This window comes from Salvelinus namaycush, chromosome 34, assembly GCF_016432855.1.
Source record: "Salvelinus namaycush isolate Seneca chromosome 34, SaNama_1.0, whole genome shotgun sequence".
NCBI classification, from domain to species: Eukaryota; Metazoa; Chordata; class Actinopteri; order Salmoniformes; family Salmonidae; genus Salvelinus; species Salvelinus namaycush.
In genome coordinates this window covers 39,114,394-39,134,208 of record NC_052340.1, presented here as the reverse complement: position 1 = coordinate 39,134,208, position 19,815 = coordinate 39,114,394, and the positions used below count along the sequence as shown (strand labels likewise).

The following is a 19,815-nucleotide window of genomic DNA, read 5'->3' as shown; positions in this document are numbered from 1 at the left end:
CACTCCAGTCACGTACTCAGTTTACCTGTCAGTCCATGTTCACCTGAGCTCTACTCCAGTTACTGTCTCAGTTTACCTGTCAGTCCAGGTCCACCTGAGCTCTACTCCAGTTACTGGCTCAGTTTACCTGTCAGTCCATGTTCACCTGAGCTCTACACCAGTCACTGGCTCAGTTTACCTGTCAGTCCATGTTCACCTGAGCTCTACTCCAGTCACTGGCTCAGTTTACCTGTCAGTCCAGGTCTACCTGAGCTCCACTCCAGTCACGTACTTAGTTTACCTGTCAGTCCGTGTCCACCTGAGCTCTACTCCAGTCACGTACTCAGTTTACCTGTCAGTCCGTGTCCACCTGAGCTCTACTCCAGTCACGTACTCAGTTTACCTGTCAGTCCATGTCCACCTGAGCTCTACTCCAGTCACGTACTCAGTTTACCTGTCAGTCCGTGTCCACCTGAGCTCCACTCCAGTCACGTACTCAGTTTACCTGTCAGTCCGTGTTCACCTGAGCTCTACTCCAGTCACGTACTCAGTTTACCTGTCAGTCCGTGTCCACCTGAGCTCCACTCCAGTCACGTACTCAGTTTACCTGTCAGTCCGTGTCCACCTGAGCTACACTCCAGTCACTGTCTCAGTTTACCTGTCAGTCCGTGTCCACCTGAGCTCTACTCCAGTCACGTACTCAGTTTACCTGTCAGTCCGTGTCCACCTGAGCTCCACTCCAGTCACGTACTCAGTTTACCTGTCAGTCCGTGTCCACCTGAGCTCCACTCCAGTCACGTACTCAGTTTACCTGTCAGTCCGTGTCCACCTGAGCTCCACTCCAGTCACGTACTCAGTTTACCTGTCAGTCCGTGTCCACCTGAGCTCCACTCCAGTCACGTGCTCAGTTTACCTGTCAGTCCGTGTTCACCTGAGCTCCACTCCAGTCACGTACTCAGTTTACCTGTCAGTCTGTGTCCACCTGAGCTGTACTCCAGTCACGTGCTCAGTTTATCTGTCAGTCCGTGTTCACCTGAGCTCTACTCCAGTCATGTGCTCAGTTTACCTGTCAGTCCGTGTCCACCTGAGCTCCACTCCAGTCACGTACTCAGTTTACCTGTCAGTCCGTGTTCACCTGAGCTCTACTCCAGTCACGTACTCAGTTTACCTGTCAGTCCGTGTCCACCTGAGCTCCACTCCAGTCACGTACTCAGTTTACCAGTCAGTCCGTGTCCACCTGAGCTCCACTCCAGTCACGCACTCAGTTTACCTGTCAGTCCGTGTCCACCTGAGCTCTACTCCAGTCACGTACTCAGTTTACCTGTCAGTCCGTGTCCACCTGAGCTCTACTCCAGTTACGTACTCAGTTTACCTGTCAGTCCGTGTCCACCTGAGCTCCACTCCAGTCACGTACTCAGTTTACCAGTCAGTCCGTGTCCACCTGAGCTCCACTCATCACGCACTCAGTTTACCTGTCAGTCCGTGTCCACCTGAGCTCTACTCCACTCTCGTACTCAGTTTACCTGTCAGTCCGTGTCCACCTGAGCTCCACTCCAGTCACGTACTCAGTTTACCAGTCAGTCCGTGTCCACCTGAGCTCCACTCCAGTCACGCACTCAGTTTACCTGTCAGTCCGTGTCCACCTGAGCTCTACTCCAGTCACGTACTCAGTTTACCTGTCAGTCCGTGTCCACCTGAGCTCTACTCCAGTTACGTACTCAGTTTACCTGTCAGTCCGTGTCCACCTGAGCTCTACTCCAGTTACGTACTCAGTTTACCTGTCAGTCCGTGTCCACCTGAGCTCCACTCCAGTCACGTACTCAGTTTACCAGTCAGTCCGTGTCCACCTGAGCTCCACTCATCACGCACTCAGTTTACCTGTCAGTCCGTGTCCACCTGAGCTCTACTCCACTCTCGTACTCAGTTTACCTGTCAGTCCGTGTCCACCTGAGCTCCACTCCAGTCACGTGCTCAGTTTACCTGTCAGTCCGTGTCCACCTGAGCTCCACTCCAGTCACGTGCTCAGTTTACCTGACAGTCCGTGTCCACCTGAGCTCCACTCCAGTCACGTACTCAGTTTACCTGTCAGTCCGTGTCCACCTGAGCTCCACTCCAGTTACTGGCTCAGTTTACCTGTCAGTCCGTGTCCACCTGAGCTCCACTCCAGTCACGTACTCAGTTTACCTGTCAGTCCGTGTCCACCTGAGCTCCACTCCAGTCACGCACTCAGTTTACCTGTCAGTCCGTGTCCACCTGAGCTCTACTCCACTCTCGTACTCAGTTTACCTGTCAGTCCGTGTCCACCTGAGCTCCACTCCAGTCACGTGCTCAGTTTACCTGTCAGTCCGTGTCCACCTGAGCTCCACTCCAGTCACGTGCTCAGTTTACCTGACAGTCCGTGTCCACCTGAGCTCCACTCCAGTCACGTACTCAGTTTACCTGTCAGTCCGTGTCCACCTGAGCTCCACTCCAGTTACTGGCTCAGTTTACCTGTCAGTCCGTGTCCACCTGAGCTCCACTCCAGTCACGTACTCAGTTTACCTGTCAGTCCGTGTCCACCTGAGCTCCACTCCAGTCACGTACTCAGTTTACCTGTCAGTCCCTGTTCACCTGAGCTCTACTCCAGTCACGTACTCAGTTTACCTGTCAGTCCGTGTCCACCTGAGCTCTACTCCAGTCCGGATGCACAGGTTGTTGAGGTCCGGCCAATCTGACCAGACTCCAAAGCCCGAAGCACGAATGTCTCTAATTTTCCATTGGCCTTCCTCCTGAAACCCAGGAAGTTATCCTCAGTGTCCCTGGCCAGTGTAACCTTCTTCCTTCGTAGGTCCAGAAGAACGGAGGCTCTATCTAACTCCCTGACTGTCACATTGTCACTGTTGAGCATGTTCAACAGGTGAGTCAGTCTGGTAGCAGTGTAAATCCACTCAACATTCTGGACACCTAAACCCCCCTCTCTTCGGCTCAGGAAGACAACATCACGTGTGGTGTGTTTAAGCATAGACACTTTCTCACCACTTGAACAGGCTTGTTAATAATTTCCCTCAGAACCTTCTGAGGCACATTGGCAAGCAGATGTTGAATCTTTGCTAGGGTAACCTTCCTCCCAACTTCTAGCTCATGACCACAGGCAGAGGGGAAACGTCAATCACATCAAGCGTGGTTGAATACTCATGGACAAGCTCCTCAACTTGTCGTCGTCGTCCCATCCCCCTCAACTCGCCAACAACATTACACGTATGACCAAGATACTGGGCACTGTTGGTCAGAATAATGATGTTGCAATTGGTATGCCAATTTCTCCCTGCATACCTTTCTCTGTCCTCTTTCGTGTTGAGTCCAACTGCTACAAGTGATGGTTGAATGCTCTCCCGATTTATAAAGCACAGCTGTGTCTTGATCCCGTCAGCGAGGGAGGTCACCTCCGCTGGGCATTCCAAGAGTCTAGGGAACTTTCTCAGGATCCGTACAACATATTTCAGGAGTGGAGCACCAGAGGGTCTCCCGTCCCGATGTTCTGCAGAACAGATGGCGTTCCTGTAGAAAGCTCCGTTCAGGACAGCCGCCACTCTATTCCATTTCCCTGGATCTCCGGAAGAGACAAAGATGGTGTTCTCCTGGAGAACTTTAGTGTCCAGGCTTTTTTTCTGAAGGCTCTCTCCATGAGTCTGGAATTGTTTCCATTCATGTTGCGACAGTCGATGTTCATACTCAGAGAACTGGCCAGGTATATCCGCCCACCAGATGAACCAGGGGGGGGATGGGTCGTGAACGCTCCATTGCTGCTGGTAGATTTGGCCACTGAATAGGGCTTGTTTGCGCATCGATGTTTTTAGCATTGCGACGAGGCACATCTGTACCTAAAAGTGCCCAAGAAAATCACCGGACCTTTTACTGCGCTAACGGCGGCAAATACAATGGGTTAAGTTATGTTAGTAGATGACCATGAGCTGCAGCACTCACGTCTGGTCCCGGCGAGCATCCACACACACGCATCATGCTTAGGGTCACACACAAACGTGCACCCGTACACGTACACCTAAGCTATCCTGTGCACATTCCCAGACTTCCCCAATGAGAACCTTTCTCTCTCTAAACTTAGACTGGGGTCTTACTTCAGCTCTGACAGGTCTTTATTCAGCTCTTATAAGTCTGGGGTCTTCAGCTCTGACAGGTCTTTATTCAGCTCTGACAGGTCTTTATTCAGCTCTTATAAGTCTGGGGTCTTCAGCTCTGACAGGTCTTTATTCAGCTCTTATAAGTCTGGGGTCTTTCTTCAGCTCTGACAGGTCTTTATTCAGCTCCTACAGGTCTTTATTCAGCTCTTACAGGTCTTTATTCAGCTCCTACATGTCTTATTTCAGCTCTGACAGGTCTTTATTCAGCTCCTACAGGTCTTTATTCAGCTCTTACAGGTCTTTATTCAGCTCCTACAGGTCTTTATTCAGCTCTGACAGGTCTTTAGTCAGCTCCTACAGGTCTTTATTCAGCTCTTACAGGTCTTTAGTCAGCTCTTATAAGTCTGGGGTCTTTATTCAGCTCTGACAGGTCTTTATTCAGCTCTGACAGGTCTTTATTCAGCTCCTACAGGTCTTTATTCAGCTCTGACAGGTCTTTATTCAGCTCCTACAGGTCTTTATTCAGCTCCTACAGGTCTTTATTCAGCTCTTACAGGTCTTTATTCAGCTCCTACAGGTCTTTATTCAGCTCTTACAGGTCTTTAGTCAGCTCTTATAAGTCTGGGGTCTTACTTCAGCTCTGACAGGTCTTTATTCAGCTCTTACAGGTCTTTAGTCAGCTCTTATAAGTCTGGGGTCTTACTTCAGCTCTGACAGGTCTTTATTCAGCTCTTACAGGTCTTTAGTCAGCTCTTATAAGTCTGGGGTCTTTCTTCAGCTCTGACAGGTCTTTATTCAGCTCCTACAGGTCTTACTTCAGCTCTGACAGGTCTTTATTCAGCTCCCACAGGTCTTTATTCAGCTCTTACAGGTCTTTATTCAGCTCCTACAGGTCTTTATTCAGCTCCTACAGGTCTTTAGTCAGCTCTGACAGGTCTTTATTCAGCTTCTACAGGTCTTTATTCACCTCTTACAGGTCTTTAGTCAGCTCTTATAAGTCTGATGTCTTACTTCAGCTCTGACAGGTCTTTATTCAGCTCCTACAGGTCTTTATTCAGCTCCTACAGGTCTTACTTCAGCTCCCACAGGTCTTTATTCAGCTCCTACAGGTCTTTATTCAGCTCCTACAGCTCTTTATTCACCTCCTACAGGTCTTTATTCACCTCCTACAGGTCTTTATTCACCTCCTACAGGTCTTTATTCAGCTCCCACAGGTCTTTATTCAGCTACTACAGGTCTTTATTCAGCTCCTACAGGTCTTTAGTCAGCTCCTACATGTCTTTATTCAGCTCTGACAGGTCTTTAGTCAGCTCCTGCAGGTCTTTAGTCAGCTCCTTCAGGTCTTTATTCAGCTCTGACAGGTCTTTAGTCAGCTCCTGCAGGTCTTTAGTCAGCTCCTACAGGTCTTTAGTCAGCTCCTACAGGTCTTTATTCAGCTCCTACAGGTCTTTAGTCAGCTATTATAAGTCTGGGGTCTTTATTCAGCTCCTACAGGTCTGGTATGATAACTACTCCCTTTGTTACAGTTCGTGGACTCATGAACATTGTTTGTGTGACTGTCTTGCTCCTTTCACTGACAGACATAATGTGTGTGTGCCGCCACAGCGGGACTTTAGGTCTGAGAGTTAGGCTGATCACACAGTAGCTTTCATTTCTCTAAAAGCAGATCCCTAGGTCTGAGAGTTAGGCTGATCACACAGTAGCTTTCATTTCTCTAAAAGCAGATCCCTAGGTCTGAGAGTTAGGCTGATCACACAGTAGCTTTCATTTCTCTAAAAGCAGATCCCTAGGTCTGAGAGTTAGGCTGATCACACAGTAGCTTTCATTTCTCTAAAAGCAGATCCGAGAGTTAGGCTGATCACACAGTAGCTTTCATTTCTCTAAAAGCAGATCCCTAGGTCTGAGAGTTAGGCTGATCACACAGTAGCTTTCATTTCTCTAAAAGCAGATCCCTAGGTCTGAGAGTTAGGCTGATCACACAGTAGCTTTCATTTCTCTAAAAGCAGATCCCTAGGTCTGAGAGTTAGGCTTATCACACAGTAGCTTTCATTTCTCTAAAAGCAGATCCCTAGGTCTGAGAATTAGGCTGATCACACAGTAGCTTTCATTTCTCTAAAAGCAGATCCCTAGGTCTGAGAGTTAGGCTGATCACACAGTAGCTTTCATTTCTCTAAAAGCAGATCCCTAGGTCTGAGAGTTAGGCTGATCACACAGTAGCTTTCATTTCTCTAAAAGCAGATCCCTAGGTCTGAGAGTTAGGCTGATCACACAGTAGCTTTCATTTCTCTAAAAGCAGATCCCTAGGTCTGAGAGTTGGTACTACCTGTGATGGATACAGATAGAGACAACCTTGACGGACACAGAGGTCTACCTCACCTCAAACAATTCCTTTCATTACTTAAGGTACAGCATGTACCTGGTTAAGTGGTGGCATGTAGCCATTAGACTTGTGTTGTTAGAGATTACATATTCTTCCTCATGTTGTTACTGAGACCTATGTTCTAACCCGTGTTTTTACTGCAGGTAAAGAAGAGTGGAATCACGCTCAGCCAGGAGGAGCGGAAAAGACAAGAGGTAACAGCCTTATTCAGTGTGTGTGTGTGTGTGTGTGTGTGTGTGTGTATGCGTGACCCTTTCCCTTCAAACATGGACAGTTCCTACAAAGGATAAAGCAGACTGCCTCCAGAGGGTTAGACATGTGTATACACACACACACACACACACACACACACACACACATACACACACACACACACACACACATACACACAGAGAGAAAAGTCACTTACTGTAGCACCCTGGGAAATATAATATATGTTGCCTGAACTCCTCTTCCTGTAACCTTTCCATAGCGATAATAAACCCTTCTTAAAGGGGAGGACTAGAAAATATGGACCGTAGACAAATTATCCCAGTTTATATGTCAGGGACAGATGAATTCATAGCAAGGCTGTCCAAGCAGATACATGTCTATAGAGGACAGAGATATAGCAAAGTACAGTTTTGATGAAATGTACAGAGGCGTAACATACCAGTCTTCCCCTTACTAACATATGGCCAAGTTTTATTTGAGTTCTGTCTTGAATGTTTGCCTGCTATGACATCTTGTAGCCTGTACCTCGCACACACGTTATTGCCCAATGCCATGCCAGAGATATTAAGTACAGCACACAGATGTTAGGTACATCAATGCTGTGGGAAGTCTACATGTTCTGATCTGTTATGGAGGTTATTGGAGAGAATATCAATTCTAAGGATACACACGTGACATTTTGTTGGACGTCTCTCTCTCGCTCTACTGGATGTGTCTAAGAGTTTGTAACTTAACGTTTTTTTTTTTTTAAGTTGCGTTACTGATTACTCTCCCTCTCTCTCTTTCGTTCTCTATCAGGCCATATTTGAGTTGATATCGTCAGAACACTCCTACCTCCACAGTCTGGAGGTTCTGATCCAGATGTTTCAGAACTCAGCGGAGCTCAGTGACACCATGACCAAGACCGAGCACCACCACCTCTTCTCCAACATCACAGACGTGTGTGAGGCCAGCAAGAAGTAGGTTCCTGTGTGTGTTTGTGTGTGTGATTGCCTTAGCTAGAGCAAGGGGGATTGTGGGTATTGTAGTTGATGTTCTTGTGGTGTGTGAGGTCAGGGTGAGAACCAGGGCTGTCCCCGACAAAAAACATCTTGGTCAACCGAAAGTTGTTTGTTCTTAAACATGTATTTTTCCGTATATAGACACACACTATGTGTTTTAATCAAATCAACTATATATGTATTGAGCTTGTCTGATGCTTTAAGCTTACGGTTTAATATAATAAGACAAATGACTCAAGAGGGAGCCAGAGATCAAGATAACCAGAAGAAAAAAATAACTTAACCTGTCCGGACCATCCTCTTCCCTCTCCTGCTGGCTTTCACAGATTCTGCCGTTACTCTCCTGAAGTTGGCGGCAATAAGCTGCATGAGGATTCGGCAAACTTTCTCATGTGGAATATCAATTTATTTGACCATTTCTACCAATCTACTTGTCAGTTATGGTTTTCATATGCAAATATTTGTGAAACAGTTTCATTTCATTCATTATAATATCATTGTCATGTGGTTAATCAAAATTCTATCCAAATCTAAATAAAAAATAACTTAAAAAGTTACTTCTGTTGCCATTGGCAACTATGTAAAAATTGCCTACATAAAGCCAACAAATAAAAACATTGCAGGTAGAAAATATCCTGATAAATATAAATATCCTATAAATCACATTGGCTACATATGGCCTGTCTGCAACGAACTTGAAACATTGTATCAACTATTAAGTTGAGTCCGGCCTTGAAACATTGTATCAACTATTAAGTTGAGTCCGGCCTTGAAACATTGTATCAACTATTAAGTTGAGTCCGGCCTTGAAACATTGTATCAACTATTAAGTTGAGTCCGGCCTTGAAACATTGTATCAACTATTAAGTTGAGTCAGGCCTGAAGCCCTTTGAAACATTGTATCAACTATTAATTTGTGTCAGGCCTGAAGCCCTTTGAAACATTGTATCAACTATTAATTTGTGTCAGGCCTGAAGCCATTTGAAACATTGTATCAACTATTAATTTGTGTCTGGCCTGAAGCTTGCACTAGCAAACTTGCAACATTGTATAAAATATTCTGGGCCCTCAGTTTCCCTCCCCAGTGAGCTCGGGACAGACACAGCTGTAGGCTATTTGCACAAGGGATAAGAAGCAGTGCTTGACTTTGGCAGGAGCTCAACGGAGCTGAGTACCGGCACCTCAAATGTTCTACTGCTTGAGCTCCTGTTCCTCTTTATAGAATATTATCTCTAAAGTATTGTGGAGCTCCTGTTCCTCTTGTAGAATATTATCTCTAAAGTATTGTGGAGCTCCTGTTCCTCTTATAGAATATTATCTCTAAAGTATTGTGGAGCTCCTGTTCCTCTTGTAGAATAGTATCTCTAAAGTATTGTGGAGCTCGTGTTCCTCTTGTAGAATAGTATCTCTAAAGTATTGTGGAGCTCCTGTTCCTCTTATAGAATATTATCTCTAAAGTATTGTGGAGCTCCTGTTCCTCTTATAGAATAGTATCTCTAAAGTATTGTGGAGCTCCTGCACCTAAATATAAACAGCACCAGCACCCAAAATGAGTACCGGAACCTGTTACAGTCCAAGTCAAGCACTGATAAGAGGTAATCAGGTTTTATTTTATGACCACTGGATCAGAGCACGACATTTTTCCCTTTCGTGCTGAGTGGTTATCGAAAGGGAGAGAGCTGGACAGATTTTGAGGAACTATAGTAATTCTCAATGGATGTAAAAACAGACTCTGTTTGCTCGCTGTTTGAGGTGAAGAAAACATTACTTTGAGAAGCTCCACAGGTCATTATTGGTGGTGTGTTTAGCCAATCAGAAATACTATCAGGTCCCCAAATGGGCACATTTATGTCTACATTTGTGCACAGGCCAGGTAGCCAGTAGGACAACTTCTATACGTGTAAATCTGGCCAGGTAGCTAGTAGGACAACTCCTATGTGTAAATCTGGCCAGGTAGCCAGTAGGACAACTTCTATATGTGTAAATCTGGCCAGGTAGCCAGTAGGACAACTTCTATATGTGTAAATCAGGCCAGGTAGCCAGTAGGACAACTTCCATATGTGTAAATCAGGCCAGGTAGACAATATGACAACTTCTATGTGTAAATCAGGCCAGGTAGCCAGTAGGCCTACTTCTATGTGTAAATCAGGCCAGGTAGACAATATGACAACTTCTATGTGTAAATCAGGCCAGGTAGCCAGTAGGACAACGTCTATGTGTAAATCAGGCCAGGTAGACAATAGGACTACTTCAATGTGTAAATCAGGCCAGGTAGACAATAGGACAACTTCTATGTGTAAATCAGGCCAGGTAGTCAATAGGCCTACTTCTATGTGTAAATCAGGCCAGGTAGTCAATAGGCCTACTTCTATGTGTAAATCAGGCCAGGTAGTCAATAGGCCTACTTCTATGTGTAAATCAGGCCAGGTAGACAGTAGGACTACTTTTATGTGTAAATCAGGCCAGGTAGCCAGTAGGCCTACTTCTATGTGTAAATCAGGCCAGGTAGCCAGTAGGACTACTTATGTGTATAAATCAGGCCAGGTAGACAGTAGGACAACTTCTATATGTGTAAATCAGGCCAGGTAGTCAATGGGACTACGTCTATGTGTAAATCAGGCCAGGTAGCCAATAGGCCTACTTCTATGCGTAAATCAGGCCAGGTTGACTATAGGCCTACTTCTATGTGTAAATCAGGCCAGGTAGTCAATGGGACTACGTCTATGTGTAAATCAGGCCAGGTAGCCAATAGGCCTACTTCTATGCGTAAATCAGGCCAGGTTGACTATAGGCCTACTTCTATGCGTAAATCAGGCCAGGTTGACTATAGGCCTACTTCTATGTGTAAATCAGGCCAGGTAGTCAATGGGACTACGTCTATGTGTAAATCAGGCCAGGTAGCCAATAGGCCTACTTCTATGCGTAAATCAGGCCAGGTTGACTATAGGCCTACTTCTATGCGTAAATCAGGCCAGGTTGACTATAGGCCTACTTCTATGTGTAAATCAGGCCAGGTAGACTATAGGACTACTTCTATGCGTAAATCAGGCCAGGTTGACTATAGGCCTACTTCTATGTGTAAATCAGGCCAGGTTGACTATAGGCCTACTTCTATGTGTAAATCAGGCCAGGTTGACTATAGGCCTACTTCTATGTGTAAATCAGGCCAGGTAGCCAGTAGGCCTACTTCTATGTGTAAATCAGGCCAGGTAGCCAGTAGGCCTACTTCTATGTGTAAATCAGGCCAGATTGACTATAGGCCTACTTCTATGCGTAAATCAGGCCAGGTTGACTATAGGCCTACTTCTATGTGTAAATCAGGCCAGGTAGCCAGTAGGCCTACTTCTATGTGTAAATCAGGCCAGGTAGCCAATAGGCCTACTTCTATGTGTAAATCAGGCCAGGTAGCCAGTAGGCCTACTTCTATGTGTAAATCAGGCCAGGTAGCCAATAGGCCTACTTCTATGTGTAAATCAGGCCAGGTAGCCAGTAGGCCTACTTCTATGTGTAAATCAGGCCAGGTAGCCAATAGGCCTACTTCTATGTGTAAATCAGGCCAGGTTGACTATAGGCCTACTTCTATGTGTAAATCAGGCCAAGTAGACAGTTGGTCTACTTCTATGTGTAAATCAGGCCAGGTTGACTATAGGCCTACTTCTATGTGTAAATCAGGCCAGGTAGCCAGTAGGCCTACTTCTATGTGTAAATCAGGCCAGGTAGCCAGTAGGCCTACTTCTATGTGTAAATCAGGCCAGGTAGCCAATAGGCCTACTTCTATGTGTAAATCAGGCCAGGTAGCCAGTAGGCCTACTTCTATGCGTGCGCATCCTTACTCAACATTGACAGGAGCGCTCCAAACAAAAAGACAATGACTCAATTGACAAAACTCATAAAATAGAATGAATTAAACCAAAACTAGTTTCTCACAAATGTAGCATACGTTTTGTGCTCTGCAAATAATGTGTCCGTTCTGAAAATGAAGACTGGAGTACTAATATGAAAGGCATTACGAGAAATGATTGTAACCAAAGTAACAAACATTGTAGATTAGAAATGATAGGAATTAATGGTAAATGTACAATATGTGAGACACTAACAATCAAACACAAAACAATTCACACAATGAAGTGATGAAACAGTGAATGTGCACATATTGGCAGGAGAGAGAGCTCATTCTGTGGGGAGAAGTGCATTGTGCTTCTGGGCGCTTGGTCAATGTGACATCTGCATTGGGCCGTGCAGTCATTTACAGTCATACGGACTCAGCAGGAGTCCGGTCAGTCATACTTGTTGTGCTTCACAGAGCAGTGCTCTTGTAAAAGAGGTTGTGTTTTCAACAAGATGTACCGCCCCCACCTACCTCCCAGTGGACACTCTCTGCATGCCTCCTCCCCCCCTCTCTACATGACTCTCCCCCCGCTCTCTCTCTACATGACTCTCCCTCTCTCTCTGCATGGCTCCTCCCTCTCTCTTTGCATGACCCCCCCCCTCTCTACATGACTCTCCCCCCTCTCTCTCATCAACACACACAGCCCTCTGTTCCTCTGTAACAGTGTGTTCATGGTCCCCTGGGTTAGCTCATACTGGCAGCTGTGTGTCAGTCAGTTATTCATACTAACCTCTCTCTGTTCAGGCCTGTACTGCTTCATAGTCCTCCCCACCTCATTCCTATGGAAACCTCAGACACGAGCATCTTCACCCCTCAGACACGAGCATCTTCACCCCTCAGACACGAGCATCTTCACCCCTCAGACACGAGCATCTTCACCCCACAGACACGAGCATCTTCACCCCTCAGACACGAGCATCTTCACCCCTCAGACACGAGCATCTTCACCCCACAGACACGTGCATCTTCACCCCACAGACACGTGCATCTTCACCCCACAGACACGAGCATCTTCACCCCACAGACACGAGCATCTTCACCCCACAGACACGAGCATCTTCACCACACAGACACAAGCATCTTCACCACACAGACACATGCATCTTCACCCCACAGACACATGCATCTTCACCCCACAGACAAGTGCATCTTCACCCCACAGACACGAGCATCTTCACCACACAGACAAGTGCATCTTCACCCCTCAGACACGAGCATCTTCACCCCTAAGACACGAGCATCTTCACCCCTCAGACACGAGCATCTTCACCCCACAGACACGTGCATCTTCACCCCACAGACACGTGCATCTTCACCCCTCAGACACGAGCATCTTCACCCCACAGACACGAGCATCTTCACCCCACAGACACGAGCATCTTCACCCCACAGACACAAGCATCTTCACCACACAGACACATGCATCTTCACCCCACAGACACGAGCATCTTCACCACACAGACAAGTGCATCTTCACCCCACAGACACGAGCATCTTCACCACACAGACAAGTGCATCTTCACCCCTCAGACACGAGCATCTTCACCCCTCAGACACGAGCATCTTCACCCCACAGACAAGTGCATCTTCACCCCTCAGACACGTGCATCTTCACCCCTCAGACAAGTGCATCTTCACCCCACAGACACAAGCATCTTCACCACACAGACACATGCATCTTCACCCCACAGACACGAGCATCTTCACCCCACAGACACGAGCATCTTCACCCCTCAGACACGTGCATCTTCACCCCACAGACAAGTGCATCTTCACCCCTCAGACACGAGCATCTTCACCCCACAGACAAGTGCATCTTCACCCCTCAGACACGTGCATCTTCACCCCTCAGACACGTGCATCTTCACCCCACAGACAAGTGCATCTTCACCCCTCAGACACGAGCATCTTCACCCCACAGACAAGTGTATCTTCACCCCTCAGACACGTGCATCTTCACCCCACAGACAAGTGCATCTTCACCCCTCAGACACGTGCATCTTCACCCCACAGACAAGTGCATCTTCACCCCTCAGACACGTGCATCTTCACCCCTCAGACACGTGCATCTTCACCCCTCAGACACGAGCATCTTCACCCCACAGACACGTGCATCTTCACCCCACAGACACGTGCAACTTCACCCCTCAGACACGAGCATCTTCACCCCACAGACACGAGTCACTAAGCTGCTAGCCATCAAGCTAACAAAGTTGGTACCAGATGAGTTTTGTAATGGAGCCCTCTTTGTCTGGAGAAGTACATGAACGGTCATTTACTACACGTTGTTTCTGGACAAACCGGACCACCTAGAGTTCCAATGCGGCGGTAGCTTCCTTGATCACGCAGGTCGCCAGCCTACGTAAGAAACTGGGGGAAACCGCAGAGTGGAATGTTTACGTTTTCTACGCCGGTGGCTGGACGCCGTTCACGCTTGTTGGATGCATCTCCGTCTTGTTGTTTGTCGTTATCCGATTGGCCGGTGTTGTCCGGAGCTCCCCCATATGATAGTGGTGTGTCCTAGTAGGAAGACCACTGTTAACACTGAGGTGGTGTGTCCTAGTAGGAAGACCACTGTTAACACTGAGGTGGTGTGTCCTAGTAGGAAGACCACTGTTAACACTGAGGTGGTGTGTCCTAGTAGGAAGACCACTGTTAACACTGAGGTGGTGTGTCCTAGTAGGAAGACCACTGTTAACACTGAGGTGGTGTGTCCTAGTAGGAAGACCACTGTTAACACTGAGGTGGTGTGTCCTAGTAGGAAGACCACTGTTAACACTGAGGCGGTGTGTCCTAGTAGGAAGACCACTGTTAACACTGAGGCGGTGTGTCCTAGTAGGAAGACCACTGTTAACACTGAGGCGGTGTGTCCTAGTAGGAAGACCACTGTTAACACTGAGGCGGTGTGTCCTAGTAGGAAGACCACTGTTAACACTGAGGCGGTGTGTCCTAGTAGGAAGACCACTGTTAACACTGAGGCGGTGTGTCCTAGTAGGAAGACCACTGTTAACACTGAGGCGGTGTGTCCTAGTAGGAAGACCACTGTTAACACTGAGGCGGTGTGTCCTAGTAGGAAGACCACTGTTAACACTGAGGCGGTGTGTCCTAGTAGGAAGACCACTGTTAACACTGAGGCGGTGTGTCCTAGTAGGAAGACCACTGTTAACACTGAGGCGGTGTGTCCTAGTAGGAAGACCACTGTTAACACTGAGGCGGTGTGTCCTAGTAGGAAGACCACTGTTAACACTGAGGCGGTGTGTCCTAGTAGGAAGACCACTGTTAACACTGAGGCGGTGTGTCCTAGTAGGAAGACCACTGTTAACACTGAGGCGGTGTGTCCTATTAGGAAGACCACTGTTAACACTGAGGCGGTGTGTCCTAGTAGGAAGACCACTGTTAACACTGAGGCGGTGTGTCCTAGTAGGAAGACCACTGTTAACACTGAGGCGGTGTGTCCTAGTAGGAAGACCACTGTTAACACTGAGGCGGTGTGTCCTAGTAGGAAGACCACTGTTAACACTGAGGCGGTGTGTCCTAGTAGGAAGACCACTGTTAACACTGAGGCGGTGTGTCCTAGTAGGAAGACCACTGTTAACACTGAGGCGGTGTGTCCTAGTAGGAAGACCACTGTTAACACTGAGGTGGTGTGTCCTAGTAGGAAGACCACTGTTAACACTGAGGCGGTGTGTCCTAGTAGGAAGACCACTGTTAACACTGAGGCGGTGTGTCCTAGTAGGAAGACCACTGTTAACACTGAGGCGGTGTGTCCTAGTAGGAAGACCACTGTTATCACGGAAGTGGTTGTGTCCTAGTAGGAAGACCACTGTTAACACTGAGGTGGTGTGTCCTAGTAGGAAGACCACTGTTAACACTGAGGTGGTGTGTCCTAGTAGGAAGACCACTGTTAACACTGAGGCGGTGTGTCCTAGTAGGAAGACCACTGTTAACACTGAGGCGGTGTGTCCTAGTAGGAAGACCACTGTTAACACTGAGGTGGTGTGTCCTAGTAGGAAGACCACTGTTAACACTGAGGTGGTGTGTCCTAGTAGGAAGACCACTGTTAACACTGAGGTGGTGTGTCCTAGTAGGAAGACCACTGATAACACTGAGGTGGTGTGTCCTAGTAGGAAGACCACTGATAACACTGAGGCGGTGTGCCCTAGTAGGAAGACCACTGTTAACACTGAGGCGGTGTGTCCTAGTAGGAAGACCACTGTTAACACTGAGACGGTGTGTCCTAGTAGGAAGACCACTGTTAACACTGAGGCGGTGTTTCCTAGTAGGAAGACCACTGTTAACACTGAGGCGGTGTGTCCTAGTAGGAAGACCACTGATAACACTGAGGTGGTGTGTCCTAGTAGGAAGACCACTGTTAACACTGAGGTGGTGTGTCCTAGTAGGAAGACCACTGTTAACACTGAGGTGGTGTGTCCTAGTAGGAAGACCACTGTTAACACTGAGGTGGTGTGTCCTAGTAGGAAGACCACTGATAACACTGAGGTGGTGTGTCCTAGTAGGAAGACCACTGTTAACACTGAGGCGGTGTGTCCTAGTAGGAAGACCACTGTTAACACTGAGGTGGTGTGTCCTAGTAGGAAGACCACTGTTAACACTGAGGTGGTGTGTCCTAGTAGGAAGACCACTGTTAACACTGAGGTGGTGTGTCCTAGAAGGAAGACCACTGTTAACACTGAGGTGGTGTGTCCTAGTAGGAAGACCACTGATAACACTGAGGTGGTGTGTCCTAGTAGGAAGACCACTGTTAACACTGAGGTGGTGTGTCCTAGTAGGAAGACCATTGTGTGCAGCTCACCCTGCACTAACATAAATAACAGGAGAATATCTACTTCTCCTAAGCTTCCCAGTAAAGCAATAAAACGAAGTAAGCATCCCAGAAGAAAAGTGCTCAAAATAGCCCACGTTAACATATGTAGCTTAAGAAACAAGGTCCATGAAATCAATAATTTGCTAGTAACAGATGACATTCATATTCTGACTATCTCTGAAACTCACTTAGATAAAACCTTTGATGATACAGTGGTAGCAATACATGGTTATAACATCTACCGAAAATACAGAAATGCCAATGGTGGAGGTGTTGCGGTCTATATTCAGAACCACATTCCTGTAAAGCTTAGAGGCGATCTCATGCTAAATAATGTTGAAGTAATATGGCTACAGGTTCATCTGCCTCACATAATGCCCATTCTGGTGGGAAGATGCTATAGACCACCAAGTGCTAACAGTCAGTATCTGGATAACATGTGTGAAATGCTTGATCAAATATGTGATATCAACAGAGAGGTATATTTTCACTATGAAATGCCAGCAACAAACGCTGACACTACACATCCAAGTATATCTGACCAAATTATGAAAGACAAGAATTGTACTTTTGAATTACGTAAAGTGAGTGTGGAAGAGGTGACCAAATGTATTGTTGTCTATCAACAATGACAAGCCACCGTGTGCTGTCTGACAACTTGGATGGAAAATGACTGAGGATAATAGTGGACGATATTGCCACTCCTATTTGCCATATTTTAAATTTAAGCCTACTAGAAAGTGTGTGCCCTCAGGCCTGGAGGGAAGCTAAAGTCATTCCTCTACCCAAGAATAGTAAAGCCCCCTTTACTGGCTCAAATAGCTGACCAATCAGCCTGTTACCAACCCTTAGTAAACTTCTGGGAAAAAATGTGTTTGACCAGATACAATGCTATTTCACAGTAAACAAATTGACAACAAACTTTCAGCACGCGTATAGGGAAGGACATTCAACAAGCACAGCACTTACACAAATGACTGATGATTGGCTGAGAGATCATAGTCTGCTGCTGGAAAAACATATGTGTTATGGCTTTACACCCCTGCTATGATGTGGATAAAGAGTTACCTGTCTAACAGAACACAGAGGGTGTTCTTTAATGGAAGCCTCTCCAACATAATCCAGGTAGAATCAGGAATTCCCCAGGGCAGCTGCCTAGGCCCCTTTACATTTTTCAATCTTTACTAATGATATGAGTAAAGCCAGTGTGTCTATGTATGTGGATGACTCAACACTATACATGTCAGTTACTATAACGACTGAAATGACTGCAACACTTAACAAAGAGTTGCAGTTAGTTTCAGAGTGCGTAGAAAGGAATAAGTTAGTCCTAAATATTTCAAAAACTAAAAACATTGTATTTGGAACAAATCATTCACTAAACCCTAAATCTCAACTAATTATTGTAATAAATCATGTGGAATTTGAGCTAGTTGAGGATACCAAACTGCTTGGAGTTAACCTGGATTGTAAACTGTCATGGTCAAAACATTGATTCAATAGTAGCTAAACAGGGAAGAAATCTGTTCATAATAAAGCACTGTTCTGCCTTCTTAACAGCACTATCAACAAGGCAGGTCCTACAGGCCCTAGTTTTGTCACACCAGGACTACCGTTCAGTCGTGTGGTCAGGTGCCACAAAAAGGGACTTGGCTTAAAAGAGGACAGCACGGCTGGCCCTTGGATGTACACAGAGAGCTAATATTAATAATATGCATGGCAGTCTCTCAAAGTGGAGGAGGAATTGACTTCATCACTACTTTTATTTATATTGACATGTTGAATGCACCGAGCTGTCTGTCTAAACTACTGGCACACAACTCAGACACCCATTCATATCCCACAAGACATCCCTTCACAGTCCCCAACTCCAGAACAGACTACGGGAGGCGCACAGTACAACATAGAGCCATGACTACATGGAACTGTATTCCACATCAAGTAACTGATGCAGCAGTAGAATCAGATTTAAATAACAGGTAAAAATACACGTTCTGGAACAGCGGGGACTGTGAAGAGACACACACCTAGATACATGCATACACAAACACACACATGATAACATACGCACTATACTGTCACGTTCCTGACCGGTTTTCTGTTATTTTGTATGTGTTTGACGGTCAGGGCGTGAGTTTGGGTGGGTAGTCTATGTTATGTGTTTCTATGTTTGTTAAAGGGTGACCTGATATGGTTCTCAATTAGAGGCAGGTGGTTTTCATTTCCTCTGATTGAGAGCCATATTAAGGTAGGTGTTTTCACATTGTTTGTTGTGGGTGGTTGTTTCCTGTGTCAGTGTTTGTTGCACCATACGGGACTGTATCGTTCGTTCGTTCGTTTTGTTTGTAGTCAGTACTGGTTCGTTCGTTCTTCGTTACGTGTAAGTTCGTAGTCCAGGTCTGTCTACTTCGTTTGTTGTTTTGTATTGTTGTTCAAGAGTTTTCCGTCTTCGTCTGTTCCTTGTAATAAATAATATGTCATCATACCTCGCTGCACATTGGTCTTCTGATCCCTCTCTCCTCTCCTCGTCCGAGGAGGAGGAAGAGCTAGAGAATCGTTACAGAACCACCCACCAAACCCGGACCAAGCAGCGGGACCACGAACAGTGGTCCACGAAACAAGGATTGCAGGATTTCTGGAGTTGGGAGGAAATCATAGAAGGAAAAGGACCATGGGCTAAGGTGGGAGTGAATCGCCGCTCTGGGGAGGAGAAGGAGGCAGCCACAGCCCAGGAGCGGAGATATGAAGGTACGCGGCTAGCACGGAAGCCCGGGAAGAAACCCCAAAAATGTATTGGGGGGGGGCTAAGAGGTAGTGGGCCGAGGGCAGGTAGGAGACCTGCGCCCACTTCCCAGGCTAACCGTGGAGAGCGGGAGTACGGGCAGACACCGTGTTACGCAGTAGAGCGCACGGTGTCTCCTGTACGTGTTCATAGCCCAGTGCGGGTTATTCCACCTCCCCGCACTGGTAGGGCTAGATTGGGCATTGAGCCAAGTGCCATGAAGCCGGCTCTTCATATATGGCCTCCAGTACGTCTCCTTGGGCCGGCTTACATGGCACCAGCCTTACGCATGGTGTCCCCGGTTCGCCTTCATAGCCCGGTGCGGGTTATTCCACCTCCCCGCACTGGGCGGGCGACGGGGAGCATTCAACCAGGTAAGGTTGGGCAGGCTCGGTGCTCAAGGGAGCCAGTACGCCTGCACGGTCCGGTATTTCCGGCGCCACCTCCCCGCCTCAGCCCAGTACCACCAGTGCCTACTCCACGCACCAGGCTTCCAGTGCGTTTCCAGAGCCCTGTTCCTCCTCCACGCACTCTCCCTATGGTGCGTGTCTCCAGCCCAGTGCCTCCAGTTCCGGTACCACGCACCAGGCTTCCAGTGCGTTTCCAGAGCCCTGTTCCTCCTCCACGC

General features: G+C 47.1%; 1 protein-coding gene across 1 annotated transcript in view; it reads left to right on the top strand.

The window, feature by feature from the left end:
- The first annotated feature begins 6,516 nt into the window (after positions 1–6,516).
- The window catches only part of LOC120028943 (rho guanine nucleotide exchange factor 26-like), a 70,942-nt gene continuing 57,643 nt past the window's right edge, over positions 6,517–19,815 (top strand). The window contains exons 1-2 of the mRNA XM_038974217.1: positions 6,517–6,671; positions 7,489–7,649. Of these exons, the coding sequence (XP_038830145.1) occupies positions 7,552–7,649 (98 nt within the window). The 5' untranslated portion in view covers positions 6,517–6,671; positions 7,489–7,551. The remainder of the gene's footprint in view (positions 6,672–7,488; positions 7,650–19,815) is intronic.